This window comes from Octodon degus, unplaced genomic scaffold (genome assembly GCF_000260255.1).
Source record: "Octodon degus isolate 3935 unplaced genomic scaffold, OctDeg1.0 scaffold00116, whole genome shotgun sequence".
NCBI classification, from domain to species: Eukaryota; Metazoa; Chordata; class Mammalia; order Rodentia; family Octodontidae; genus Octodon; species Octodon degus.
The window spans coordinates 3,530,148-3,545,051 of NW_004524692.1; the positions used below are offsets into that span (position 1 = coordinate 3,530,148).

The 14,904-nt window shown below is 38.3% G+C and overlaps 1 protein-coding gene across 1 annotated transcript in view; it reads left to right on the forward strand.

The window, feature by feature from the left end:
- Nucleotides 1-433: 433 nt before the first annotated feature.
- The window catches only part of Rgs5 (regulator of G protein signaling 5), a 59,719-nt gene continuing 45,248 nt past the window's right edge, over nucleotides 434-14,904 (forward strand). The window contains exon 1 of the mRNA XM_004639883.2: nucleotides 434-576. Coding sequence (XP_004639940.1) covers nucleotides 533-576 — 44 coding nt within the window. The 5' untranslated portion in view covers nucleotides 434-532. The remainder of the gene's footprint in view (nucleotides 577-14,904) is intronic.

Sequence of the window (14,904 nt, forward strand, 5' to 3'; positions counted from 1 at the left end):
GGCACACGGTATATACTCAGGTGCACATTCCCTCCACCTTGAAGGACGCACACACTTTCTTTCACTGTGAAAGAAAGCTTAGCTGTATGATCTCCATGAGTCCTTGTCTATCATTTTGACAGATCTGAAGGCTCTTGAGGTAATTTGCTCTTTAAGAAACCCTACATCTTTGCTTTGACTGGCTTGAGATTACAGAGTTCAGACAAGAAGGGCCTGAGCACAATTTAGGGCCTGACCCTGCCCTGGCTACATGAGCATCAGTGTTGTGATAGAGCAGGAAAGCTTCACACAGTGCCTGCTGCAAGTATGGAGAGGATTCCAGCCTCCACCTCACACATGTTGCTGCTGGCCTCCAGCCTGCAACTTGCTCCGAGGCTCCGGATTGGTCCAGCAAGCCACAGAGGGCTGGAAAAAGAGCCTCTTTATATTTCTCAGCACGAAAGAGAGCCCCAGACAGTTTTGAACTTTTCAAAGACCGCTTTTGCTGTTAAGAAGTTTTGTTTAAAGCTAAGGAGCTAACCCACTCACCAAGATGTGCAAAGGACTTGCAGCTTTGCCCCACTCATGCCTGGAAAGGTGAGGACATTATTTTAGTGTAGAAGATGAAGCTTGCTGTGTCTTTACTTGAGGGAGGGTGCCCAGAAATAACAGCAGCACTGTGGTTTGTGACTTAACAGAGATTCACAAGGTGCATGATTGTAGACGAGGGATTGCTTTTTATCTGATTTTGGAAGATCCTAGCTGGTGCTGGGGGTGGAATATTTTACATGTTGTTTAGTGTCTAGAACATCATTTTCTCCAAGGAGGTACCTATTCTACAAGTGCTGAGTCAGAGTAAAAAAAAAAAAAAAAAAAAAAAAAAAAAAAAAAGCACTTCTGCCATTTTTCTTCAGAAAAGCTGCGAGGCCACCACTTCCAGGATCGGAAGAGCACACGTCTGAACTCCAGTCACGCCGCAACATCTCGTATGCCGTAAAAAAAAAAAAAAAAAAAAAAAAAAGAAGATATGATAAAGAATGTATGCCAATAGCAAATCATCTGCTGTGGGTTCAGGCTCCATTACTTACTACCTGTAATCTATGGGCAATTTATTTACCTTCTATATATCTCAGTTTCCTTAAATGTAAGTTGGAGACACCAAGACTATCTGCCTTGTGGGCTGGTTATGAGGATCAAGTGAATTTTGTGTGCATGAAGCACTCAGAAGAATGTTGGACATTTGGGAGAGCTATATAAATGGTAACCTTTCTTCATGAACAGGGACCAGGGAGGAAGTCAGGTTTGTAGTGAGGCAGATGTGATTTCTCATTGCTTTCTGTACCTTGATTCCATTATATATCAATGAGTCAAGAAAAGCCTGTGAACACAGGGATTGTTAGCTAACAATGTTGGAGTGATGTGCAGGAGAAAATGCTGAGTACCTATAGTGAACAGAAGAACAAACATCTTGTTAGAAAATTTAACTCAATGACCTTACCTGATGCAGAGATGTAGAGGTGCTTCTCTTCTTAAGAATGCATTTGAATAAATTTAGTTTGACTCATCAAATGATCCTCATACACCCTCACTCTAATTTTAAAGGCACTGGTAATATTTTCCTAAGAAGGCTATATTATTTAGTGAATATAAATATGAATCTAGGACTTCTGTCTTTTAAAAATCAAGCCTTCCTTTTGATAATTTCCACCCCAGATACAATTTTACAATTATTTTTGAGAAGACAACAAAGCACAGTACTTATTTGCAATAATGTTTTCTGTGTATTGAAAATGAAGTCTACAATGATGGCTAAAGTATAAATTATTTAAAGAGATGCAGATAAAAGGATACATCCAAGTGGAAGTCAAGTTGTAATAGTTGGATTGCAACTAGGGGATCAATATTGACCATTGGACAATGGGTAGGAGAAAGCATTTTAATGCTAGGGCCCACTAATTACTATCCCTCCCTTTCACCCACTCTGCCAAAAACCTGAGAAATAAGTAGGGCACAAAGAGCTGAAACTCAACCAAAGTTCTTTGAATATAAGAAGATATATCTTTTTCTATTTTTGTAATTATAGAAATTGCAACTTGACTTTCTCACAATTATGATTGTGTTTAGCCCACTTATTTTAAATTGTTTCATACTCATTAACTCATTGATTGAGGAACAGTTGACTCTAGGGTGTTTATAAAAGCAGTCTTGCAGGAATTTGGGGATCCTATGACATATTACTCAGCATTTTTAAGTAATCAATAAATGTTTGTTGAATTTGACATTGTTACTAATTTTGTCCAATATATTCTTGTAAATACACATAATGTTTACTAAAACATATTGGATGGTACATTTTAAAACTTATTTCTATTATTGTTTTATGTATCTTATATATCAACAGTGATACTGATGCACTTTGTGAATCTGTGTGTGTGTGTGTGTGTGTGTGTGTGTGTGTGTATGCACATGTGTGCATATGTGTGCTGGAAGTCAAAGTCTGGACTTCATGTGTGCTGGGCAAGCACTCTACCATAGAGCCACGTATCCATCTCTACATTTTGTGAGTCTTTCAATACACTGAAAATCCTTATGTTCCTGTGTAAGAACCTTTGTACAGAATATCAAGAGTGGCTAAGAAGCAATGCCTTTTTTTTATTAAACTTATCTTTTAATTTCCTGGAATGTGGAGAATACTGTAATTACTATATGTCATCACATGCTTTTTCATAGTCTGTGACCATTATACATAAAATCGTATGTATAAATACAATGTTGCCTGAGAGGAATATTCTGAAATGTGGAATTGTGAAGTTATGAAACTTTAGTACCCACCCAAGGACAGGAGTGGAGATTTTCCATTGTAAGGGGATAGTGAGGCTTAAATAAATGACCTCAAACTTGCTTCCCACAGCTCTCTACTGCCTCTTACCACTCACCCACACCACCTCCCATCTTTCCATTTTTTTTTCTCCAAGCAACAAGTGGACTACAGTTCTGTCCCAATGCTTAAAGGTACTTAGAATCCATATAAAGTAGATTAGGACAAGTATGCATTACAGAACAAATCAGCTTTTAATAGAAAGCTCAATTGACAGTTAAATAGTAACTTGTAGATTGCATTGGAAACAAAATTCAGTTCAGAGAAATCTGATCAAGTCAGCCACTCATCATAGTGCAAAGTATACTTATTCATAGTAGGGAGAAGATTTTGTTTTGTCATTATCTAAATGTGTTTCAGTGAGAAAGAAAATCTATTCACTACCCCAGTGCTCTGTTTCTAATTTAATTAATGAAAGTTGGGCTAATTGTTCTATAATATTCTTTTTGGTTTCATTGTAATATAAATGAAGTGTTTTAAACTTGGATTTGGTGACTAGTGAAAGATACAGTTAATGGTTTTTTTTTTTTTCCAATTTATTTTACTCTGAAAGTTTGGGAGAAGAGTTGAGTAACAATCAACCATCATAAGCTGACAACCAACCCAGGGCTGACATCACTGGGTGTAGCAGAAACAACCTACCATGTTTGTAGCACTGGTTTACAAAAAAAAGTATATTAATTCATATAATGGAAGAATAAGTTTTGCAAGGCTGAGGATTGAACTCAAGATCTTTATATGTTATACAAGTGCTCTATCACTGAGCTATAGTCCAAGCCATTTTCTTTTCCATAATTTTGAAACAGGATTTCTAAGTTTCACAGGCTGGCCTCAAACTTGTATTCCTCCTATATAGCTGGGATTATTAGCATACATCACATCACCATGCCTTATGAAGGAAACGTTAATTTTGTAAAATATTCCTTTTTCAATATCTAGAAAAGTATTAAGCCAAATTAACTTTGAGATGTCTGTAGAAGCTACTTTAGATTTTTAAGACTGTCTCTCATTAAAACTCAAAGCAGAAATAATATGGTTTTACATGTTAAAAGGAACAAGCAATCCAAACATTTGAATAGTAGATGGCTACCACACACAGATTTTACTCTCTGGTACACTGAAACTTGTACTGTCTGGGCAGGACTTGTGCTTTCAATAGAGAAAAAAAAACTTAAATCAACTGATGGATATTTTCACTGATGCTATTCAGCTTTGAATTTTAGGCTCTTTTAAAAGTGCATTTTACTTTCAAACCCTCAGTGAATTCTACCAACATAATGGCAGAGCATCTAGGTTTGAGGTTCTACTTGCCTCAAACGTGGATTTGAAGCTTTATTGATATCAGTTATTTCTCTGGATTGCTTTCCAAACCTACACATGTGACTTAGACATATAGTGGAAAGAACTAGACCCTGTTAAGAAGAAAATTTCAGGGGCTGGAGAGATGGCTCAGTGGTCTAAAGCACCTACTTAGAACAAGCTTAGCAAGGCATCGGGGACCGCGGTTCAATCCCCCAGCACCACATGCCAGCCAGCCTCGCCCCCTGGTGGGCTGAGCTGGCCACACACACACACACACCACACACTCTCTCTCTCTCTCTCTCTCTCTCTCTCTCTCAAATAAATAAATAAATAAATTAAAAAAAATAAAAATAAGAAGAAAATTTCATCCCAATTGAGGTAAATGAGAAAAAATAATACTCAATTATGTGATCCATAAGAAGGAGTAAAATCATGGAATAATAAGAAACGCAAAAATAGGGCATATGGGTAGGGGTTAATTGAGTTTGGGGAGTTAGGGAAGACTGTAGGGATGATGCATGAACAAGTCTTCAAACACAGAGGGGTTATCTAGGTCTAGATAGGAAGGGGCAAGAAAAGGAAAGCTTCTATTACCAAAAGGGTGAAGCTATGTGTGCACACATGAGGGTGAAAAGGGCACACCACATTTGGCTGATGTGACATCTGTGGACAGCCCATTTTAACATGCAGAGGTAGGCAAGGGGAAAAATCTTTGAGTTTCTAATCACACTTGGTCATAGCCTCTTGGGCAGAACATCTTGCATATGTTTCCATAGTGTGGATATGGTTTATCCTCCAAAGATGTGTTTGGTCCTCCCTCAACATGGTCATGTAGACATACTTTGAACCTCTCAGAGGTGGAACTGCAATAGCCAGCTTTCTATCACTAGAATAAATACTCAAGATAATCAACTTGTAAAAGTAAAGGCTTATTTTGGCTTGTAGTTTTTGGAGGTTCCAGTCTATGGCTGGTCAATCCCATTGCTTTTGGACCTGCATGATGCAACTCATCACGATGGAAGTGCATAGTCCAGTAAAGCTGCTCACCAAATTACCAGTGAATAAAGAGAAAAATGTAAAGACCAGTCTCACCAACCCTGTCCAAGTGTACCCCTAGTGACCTAAAGACCTCCCAATAGGTTCCACCTTCTAAATCTCCCACCATCTCTCAAAAAGAGAGCAAGCAAGACCTTAACCCTGGGCCTTTGTGTAGTATTTGAGACCCAAGGTATAACAGGGGCCTAGTACAAGTTTATTATGGGCCTCCTCTGTGGTTTTTGCTTCCTGTCTCTTCATGTGCTCTTTTCACCTTTGCAAGTGTTCCTTCCATATGCCATCTTCCCTGGGTTCCACACCAGAGCTAAACTGATGCCAGCTCTGGTAATCCAGAACTGTGAAGCTCTAGATCTATGAGCTCTTTCCTTTGTAGAGTGCCTGGCTCAAGTATTTTGTTATAGTAATAGAAAGTTGATTAATACACCAGTGAACTTCCCAAATACCCATCTACTCTTGACTTGTTTTTATTCTTTATCTAAAATAATTCAGTTATCAAAAGATAATCTTTATTTGGCACATAGGCACCTAATAAATATTTTGTTGAAGGAATGCATAAATGAATGTACAACTATGGATAGAACTGTCTCCGGGGAAGCTTGGTGTTTTCTTGGCTTTCCACACAGATTAGTGGGGAAAAAATGTTAATAATGAATATCTTAGGTCACGATGGGGAAAAAAGACTATGCTGCTAAACAGAGGTTCTAGCTGGGGAAGGGGGGTAGGAATTACGAAAATGAAGGTAAAAGAAAACTTCAAGCATTTCTATGATTTTATCAGGAAAATCTTATTATAGAAGTGACTTATTTCTAATGATGGCATGCCTTTAACTATTGGTGAACTTTTGAAAATTGTGTAATTTGGGGTCCTTCCTTCCTTCCTTCCTTCCTTCCTTCCTTCCTTCCTTCCTTCTTTCCTTCCTTCTTTCCTTCCTTCCTTCCTTCCTTCCTTCCTTCCTTCCTTCCTTCCTTCCTATTATGAATTCAACTCAGGTCCTTACACTTACAAGGCAGGCCCTGTGCCACTGAGCTCTATCACCAGCCCTGGACTAATTTTTACAGTTACCATCACAGATTTTTTAAATGAATTCCATTCTGTATTCTAACTAGTAGCATCTTTCTAATCTTTCTTTGACATAGTCTGAGCATGTAGAACACTAGATATCAATTCAAACTACTTTCTTATTCTAGAAATTGAAATTATAAAGATTCCTAAAAGAATATCTAATTTGTTTCTCCTTTAGCAAGAGCCACTCACTATTATGAGATAGATCACATCCAAGAACAAAGTTTATTTATGTTTCTGGGGCCACGATTAATGGCTTTTGGCTGTACTGGCTAGAAAGCAAAGGAGTTAAAGCTTTAATTAATTCTGTCAGAATCAATCATTGTTAACAGGAACCAGGACATGGCTGTAGGCCAGAAGATAACAGGTTTCTATCTTCTTTTTCCTTTAAAGTTTCAGCTGCCCTTCAGATAACATTAGATCTGTATAATTTTTTAAAGGCTAAATCAGACAGAGGATGAAGACAGTGAAAGTGGAGTAAGTTACTCCAAAGATTACAGATTTTAGGAAAATAAAAAAGATGTAGAGAAGGGAAGGATATGATTTTACACTCTACCCACTGCCTTAACATTAGCACTTGAACTGCAAGGTGGGGCAGTAGAAACAATGGCCGTGGTCAGCACCCCACCTATCTTATTTCCTAGCTGATTGATTTTGTCATGGAAACTTTTAGTTTATTTGCTTTAGTTTATTTAGTTTATCCATAAGTACTTATATATTGGGAATGTGTGTTATAATAAATAAGTAAAATCATATATGTAAAGTGGCAAGGTTTTGTAGGTGAATCTCTAAATAATTTTCTTTAATCTTTATTTTCTTTGCTCTTGATAGGGAAAATCATTTAAGCCAGTCAATTATGTGTTAAGACCTTTCATAAAATTTTCTTTATTATCCATATGTATCATTACCTTTTCATAACCATATCTTTTTAAAATAATAAAGATGAATTGGTAAAATAGATCAGTATTTTTACCATTTCATCCATAATTCTTTCAATGTCTTTCTTTTTAAAATATTTACTAATGTTTTACAGAGCATTGGCAGACTTATTAAAAAGTAGGATTCCTGCTCTAAAATTAAAGGAACTCTTTTATTATTTTCTTTTTTGCCTGCTCACCCAACCCTGAGGGCAGGGCTGGTGCAACACATTGTTCTAGGGATTGAGCCACAGTCCCCTGTGCCTGCCTAAGCTTGCCTAAGCAGGCACTTTAGACCACTGAGCTATCTCACCAGATAGAGCCAGAACTCTTTAATATTAGTAAATATTCAATGAACACTCAAATATCCTTAATGGTCTTTTTCGATTCCATTGTTTGAATCAACATCCAAAAAGTTTCACACACTGAAAGTTAGTTAAAGTCCCTTAAAGCTCTCTTAGTCAACAGGCTTCCTCTCTTTGTTCTTGTTAGTTTTGTATCTGTCTGTATCTGCTCCCCCTTCTCCACTTCAGCAAAATACTTTTAGATACACGTATAGGTGGCTATAGAATACATGGATGGTAACAATACTCAGTGGGGAATACAGGGGTCCTGTGTTGTACCCTTGACTTCTAACTACTGTAGCGGAAAGTGAGTCACAAGCCATCCTCTCTGAGCATCCTTCCCTGCTTAGGTAGAGTGCAGTGAGTGGCTAGGGTTCAATCCCTGGCTGAGAAGACTATTGAGACTGGGCATGGTAGTGTGCACCTGTAATCCCAGTGTTTGGGAGGCTGAAAACAAAAGAATCACTTTTAATCTGATCTGTGTAGTGAGACCCTGTAGACCCTGTCCTATATAAATAATTATATATAATTATAATTAATTAATTAATTAATTTAATTAAAGGCCTGAACCAGTTCTACAGTTCTCTACATTCCTTTTAAACCAGTATTTACTATTCTAAATTTGAACACCATGTACTGTGAGGAAAAAGATTTCATTTTATTTTGACATTTCACCCAAGTCATAGGAAGGCCAGAAAATAATTTAAGATACCAGTTTACTTCCTAGTGATTTTTATTTCAGTGAATTCAGTTAAGGACCTCATAATCCTTTGAAAGACTTGTGACAACTTTTTTTTAAAAGCCTCCCAAAGTATGGAGAAAAGTGTTTAGAGACTGTAGAAAGTGATTCTTTTTATGTTGATGAGTCTCTGGAGGACAAGGATGGGTTTAGCCTGCACAGTGTGAAGGCAAATTAAGAGTCTAATCATCTGTGTGACTCTTAACATTCTATGGTTATTAAGCTTAGTAGCTAAATTTTTTCTCTTTAAGAATGTAAATTTCTTGAGTGCAGGGAGGAAAAGGTAAACCAAAGATGCGGCTACCTCTGCCTTTTGGGGTATAGTATGACCGCCCATCTTCAGCCTATGTCACAGTTTTTCCCAGTCCAGAGGAAAGGTGGCCAACTCCTGTCCTCCTAAGAGCTTCCTGTAGAGAGATTTGTGTACTTTACCAGTGAAAATGTTTCCATCCCTGAGACTGGGATAGGAAGGGTGAGTCAGGTTTCTAGTCCTTTACATAATTAATCAACTTTCATTTACTGTCTGGTTAGATTCTGGAGTACTGATAATTCTTGGAAGTTGTGTGAGTTCAGCTCCTGACTGCATGAATCCATTTCAAATATGTTATGTATCTGCACAGCAATTTCCATTTCAAATTAGTGTGAAGACATAACTTCACCCTAGACCAGGCATTAGCAATTGGTTCTTTCTTGGATCCTATAGGATAGATCCACCTAGTTATGAGAGGCAGGATAATCAACACAGATAATGCATATGTGTCTTTGGGCTTAGGTACCCTGACCTGATGGCTCTTGGAAAGTTCAAGCATGATATTTCTTAGCAAATCATCCCCTTCAGTTACCATATCCAGGTAATACAAACTGACTTTTTTTTTTCTCCTTCAAAAGAGAAAAATTTCAGGGCTCAAATGATTCCGTGACTTTTGAATATCTTTGAACAGTAGATACTTGATGAATATATTGGAATCCTAGTAGCAAATGAAGCTAAGGCCATTATTTTATACTCTCCTTATATTCTTCCTGTTCCCCTAGACAGTGCTCAAAACAGCAGCTAGCCCATCTGGAAAGATTCACACTTAAATCCTTAAAACTCTCTGCCCTGGAAAGATGTTCGGAACTATCACATTAGAGTCAGAAGAGGACATGCAGCATGAAGTCAAGTACTTGTAAAAATGTGAAGTACTGTATTCCGCCAGTGTTTATTATTAGTAAAGTGTGGGGAGCTATTTTGGTCAAATCATTCCTTCTCTTGTGCAGAACATCTGCTTCTTGATGAGGCCCTTGTCTATGGGATTCAAGGAGTTTAGAAGGAATCAAGATGTTCCATGAAGAAAGCAGCTTCCTGTATTTTCGTAACTTATTTTAAGTGGTAGTTTACAAAAGATACTTAGGTCAATGGGAGTGTGGGACCAAACTACATGTTTATTTTTTGGGACTTTCTCAGAAGGACTTTCTTGATTATAAATTTCCAGAATGTTGGTCTTGCTTTTGAACGCCACAAGTCCCAAACAAGTATGTCACCTAAATATGGTTACATCCTACAGGCTAAGGGTTCAGTCCTATAAGCTGTCCCTAACTTCAGATGTTAATCATCAAGGTGACTGTATATGGGTCTTACCGCACCTCTCTACTGCATTCAATAATTTTATATAGCAGATCATAAAACTCATGTAAATGTTTACTGTTTATTATAAAGACTATTTCAAAGGATAAAGATGAGCAACCAGATAAATAGAAATATAGACCAAAACATAAATGAAGGTACGGAGTTCTTCCATTAGCTCGCTGGGCCCATCATCCTTCTAGCACCATGATGTGTTCCAATTCACCAGCCTAGAAAGTCTCTGAACCCTGAACTTCTGAGATTTTTATGTAGGCATCATCATTGTGTGTTTTCTGTTATAATAAGTGGCATATTGTTTTTAATGTCTTAAGATTATATTTTATTCTCTTTAAAATAAAAAAGATTTTTGGTCATGGTTTAAATGATTCAACAACTCTTGAATATCTTTGAACAGAAGATGTTTGATGAGTATTTTGGCTCCATTGATTTTGCCTTGTGGTAAGGCAGCACAAGATGGCAGGAAGCATGCAGCCACTCTGTGGCTGGGATGAATGAGTGAGAAGAAGATGAGAAGGCCAGCATTTACCAATCTTCTTTCAAACCATGCCAGAGTGACTTCCAACTTCCAACTAGGACACACTTTCTAAATGTTCCACCACCTCACAATAATGCCAGGAGTTGGAGACCAAGACTTTCATACAAGGGCCTTAGAGATGCTTTAGATCCAAATGACAACAATTGTGGCAATCAGGTAGGCGTGGTTGATAATCCTCTCAACCTCTAGTCCTCTCTCCTCCCCAGGAGATGGAAAATGGGGCAGCAAGTTCCAAATTTCTAATGATAGCTTCGTCTTCCTGGTGACCATTGACCATATAGCAGCCCACCAGTACTCACCTTATTAAAACAAAATATTCTATCATAGAAATTTTGATATGGAGCATGGTGGCACATGTCTGTACTCCCAGTACTCAGAAGGCTGAGACAAGAGGATTATTATGAGTTCACCATCCTGGGCTACAAAGTGAGCTCAAGGCCAGCCCAAGCTGCATAGTGAAACCTTGTCTCAAAGAGACGAAAAGGAAGAAAGGAAAGAAGGAAGGAAGGAAGAAAGGAAGGAAAGACAGATGGACGGACGAATAGAAGGAAAGGAGGAAGGAAGGAAGGAAGGAAGGAAGGAAGGAAGGAAGGAAGGAAGGAAGGAAGGAAAGGTAGGCAGGCAGACATTTAGAAATTTTGAAAGATTTACAATCTATGTCAAGAGCAGGGTCAAAAGTCAAATATTAGAACCCCTTTATTGCTTCCAAGATGTATAGGTTAGGAACTAGAGATAGCAACTAAATACATATTTCTTATTATGCCACAGTATAACTTCTGGTTTCTGGATACAGATCCCTTATAGTAAAACAATTACAAAAGTCAAAAGATATGTGACATTTACTAGAATCCTATTTAATCTGTAGCATTAATTCAGTCTTTTACTACATAGCATGAAAATATCTCCTAGGGAGATGATATTCAGCTTCAGGTTCCCCAAAGCAGAAGAGGTCTCAGAAACATGGCCTCGCTTTTTCCCACATCTGTTATATAGTTGAGATAAGACGTAATATCTCTTGTTCTGAGATTCTTTAAAAAATATTAATATTAGATTTTCATTTCACATTCATATATTCATTTCATTCTATCAGCCTCTTTCTTCTTTCTTGTCCTTTTTAACTGCTTTCCCACCTTGAAAAGGGATGATGAGTTGTCTGCTCTGCCTTGTCTAACCACAGGTAGCAGGGCTAGCCTACCAAGTTTCTCCTCCTTGGTCCACTCCCATTCATACAGGTGCAGAAAGAGTTGGTCACTGTTGCTGCTGCACAACACAGCTGTGTTCACTGTTGCCCCAGGTTTTCTAGACAGAATGAAGACATAGTCCTCACCATGGCCTTAGGCATCATCCCTGCTCCCAGCAATTATGCCACTAGTCAAGTAAATTACTTGGTCTGAAGAAATGACAGCAGACCATCTAAATTTTCCCCCAGTTCTTTGCTAGAACTCTGAGCATTCATGCTCACAGTGGTGTGCAAAACTTAGTCTTTAGTCAGAATCTGTGAAGGCCCCTTTATGCCCCAAGACTACCAACATCATAATCGATTGCAAGCTATGTTCAGAGCCTTCCCATTAGGGAGTCTGGCTCATAGTCATTGACAGTCTCTTTCTAATAAGCAGAACAATTTTACTGACAGCTTTATACCTTGCAGATACAAAATGCAAGAGGAATATGTCTAGAGTCAGGCCATCTCTATACCACTGCAGCCCCTTTTATATCTAATCATTTTATATACTCAGGTTGCCAACATGTAAAGCACACAAGAATATTGCTTGCTGGGTCCAGTCACCTTCATTATCTGGAAGGATGTTCTTCTCATGACTTCAACATGTTCTGCTTTAATGCACCCTTCCAATTCCCATAGGTCTATTCCCCATTGCGCATCCTTTTGCTCGGCCAGATTTCCACTGCCCTTCTGTCTCACCATATGGCCAGACCATTGGCACCTACTCATGAGTCAGCAAGAACCAAAACAAATAGGCTTTTTTATTGTCCAATTGTTCCATTGCTAGGAAAACAGCATGCAGTTTCACCCACTGGGTTCATTTGTTTTCCCTTTTTTCAATTAGAGTGACATCCTTCCAACAGGATGTTGTCCACTCATCTTAGAACTGCTGTGCACAAAACATGATTGCTTTGCCAGATAGCTGAGTGGATTTGTAGTGCCCTGTCCAAGGAATGGTAGAATCTGGCAGCTCCTCCCCAGTTCTCCAATCAGAAAAAGAAGTTCCTTGCTTCTGTTTCCCGGTTGCATTCTGGAGGTAACATAATCCTAAGTAATTTATTTCCATTTTCTTGTGGAAGGCTTCTGGGCATTTCCACTCCCATTAGGATGTTTCTCTGACATGCTAAAGACAAAGAGAGTATTTTAGGTTTCAGGATTATTTTATGTTCTGGGACATACAGGCAAAAACTTCAGTTATATCCAACAGCAAACTAATAATTACCCCACAAGTGACAATTGTTTATCCCCAAATCCCATAGTCATCCCTGGGAGGTCCTCACAGGGTCTTACCAGAAACCTCAGCCCATGCTCTGTGTGGTGTGTCAAATGGAGAATTTGTCTGCACCAGCACTCCAGCCTCTATCCTGTGTGGCCTTAAGTAATCTCAGTGGTTACTGTACAGCGTGTTCAACTAGCATTGTTCCATGTTCACATAGATCCTACATGAGCATTCCAACTTGATAGTCCGATCAATACTAGTATTTGTATATTCTCATTATAACTGAAGTATATTAGGACATCACCAAAGGGTTTGGGCACAACATTCGCTGGGCCTCCCACACCAGGGAGTCCTGGAAACTTCTGATCATTTTACCCACTCATATTCAAAAGCCTTTGGGTCCCCAGTAAGTATTTGACTATAAGGACTCCTGATCCTTTGTGGAATTTTATCTTGATTAAGTAAGTTTAACACCATATCAAGCAATTGCTTTTCTTGTTTCTCATTATATTCACTATCTCCTGACTTTTGGCATTTCTCCAAAATGGGAAATGTAAAAGAGACTTGCTTGGGGCCTTTTAATGTTAGAGGATCAGCAGGGCTCCCTTTAGTTCACATACCCTTGATAGTGTAATACTAAGCCTCTTGTTTTAACTCTCTAATGTCTATTTTCATCCCTCCCATTTTTTCATAACCATCTAAAATCTCACCTTGTTTGGAAGAATACACATCTTTTTCCTCTTTGTTTTGTTTCATCAGTGTTTCTTTTATTTGCTCTCTCTCTCTCTCTCTCTCTCTCTCTCTCTCTCTCTCTCTCTCTCTCCCCTCTGTTTTCTTTCTTTCATGACATGGTTTATGTAGTCTAGGATATCCTGGGATGCACTATGTAGCTCAGGCTGACCTCAAACTCATGGCAGTCCTCTAGCCTCAGCCTCTCAAGTGCTGAGATTTCATCCTCTTTCTGAATAAAATTTTAAAATACAGCTCTTTGACTCACCTCTCTGCCTTTTTCCATCCACTTGTTAATTTAGAATTATTATTACCATCTGTTAGATCCAGGAGAAAACAGTAAAACTGATAAGGCTTCCTGGACTGTTGCTTGATTTTACAGCAGTAAGATGATATGGGTGCCCCTTCTTCACAGCATTTTCCATGAACTATGTAACAGGCATATTCAGTAGATGAATATCCTGATTACTATAAGGTCAATCCCACATTGTGTACAAACTATGAACATCAGCTGTTTACTTTGGATGTTATTTAGCATTTATATGGGAAAAGTGAGAGGGCCTCTTTTCAAAATAAGCAGGCTGAACTGTATCTTTTTATCAGTCCTAGAGATTGAGCACACCCACCATTGATCCATTCACTAGAAGCTTCCTTTCTGACCCAGAACATAAAATATCTTGAACTTCTTGGACCAGCCTGTCTGGATCATGAGTAGCCTTGTTTGTTCCATAGTGGATATGGGTCCTATATCAGCCTAGACTCCATTTTAGTGAAGGTTCTTTAGGAGGTAGATTATGCTGGTGTACAAAATAAGTTAACTCCTTCCCATTATATCCCCTGACTTCACTAGTTTCTTGATTTTACTTTTCTTTCCACTTCTTATCTTCTTAATAATGAGAACCCTAGTGGTAGCTTCTATTTCCCTGGATAATTTTTTTTTTCCTTTGCAAACAGCTTCCAGGCCAGTAGTTAGGCTCTATGAATGCTAATCTGAGTCTGTCTGCCATCATGGTTTGACCCAACACTGGCTCTCATTTTAACTATAATAGGTGCTAAATCCAAGGGACCATAGGTTTAATGCACTCATTATTTTTTGCATTTCCTTACATAATAAGTGAATCCATTCTTTAGGAATGGAGTTTACCACAATTTCTAAACTACTGGTAACTCTGAATTAAGAGTTCCACTGGTAACTGGAATTTAAGAATTCCAGTTTTAAACCATTATTAAATTTTTTTTTATTTTATTATTATGAGAGAGAGAGAGAGAGAGAGAGAGAGAGAGAGAGAGAGAGAGAG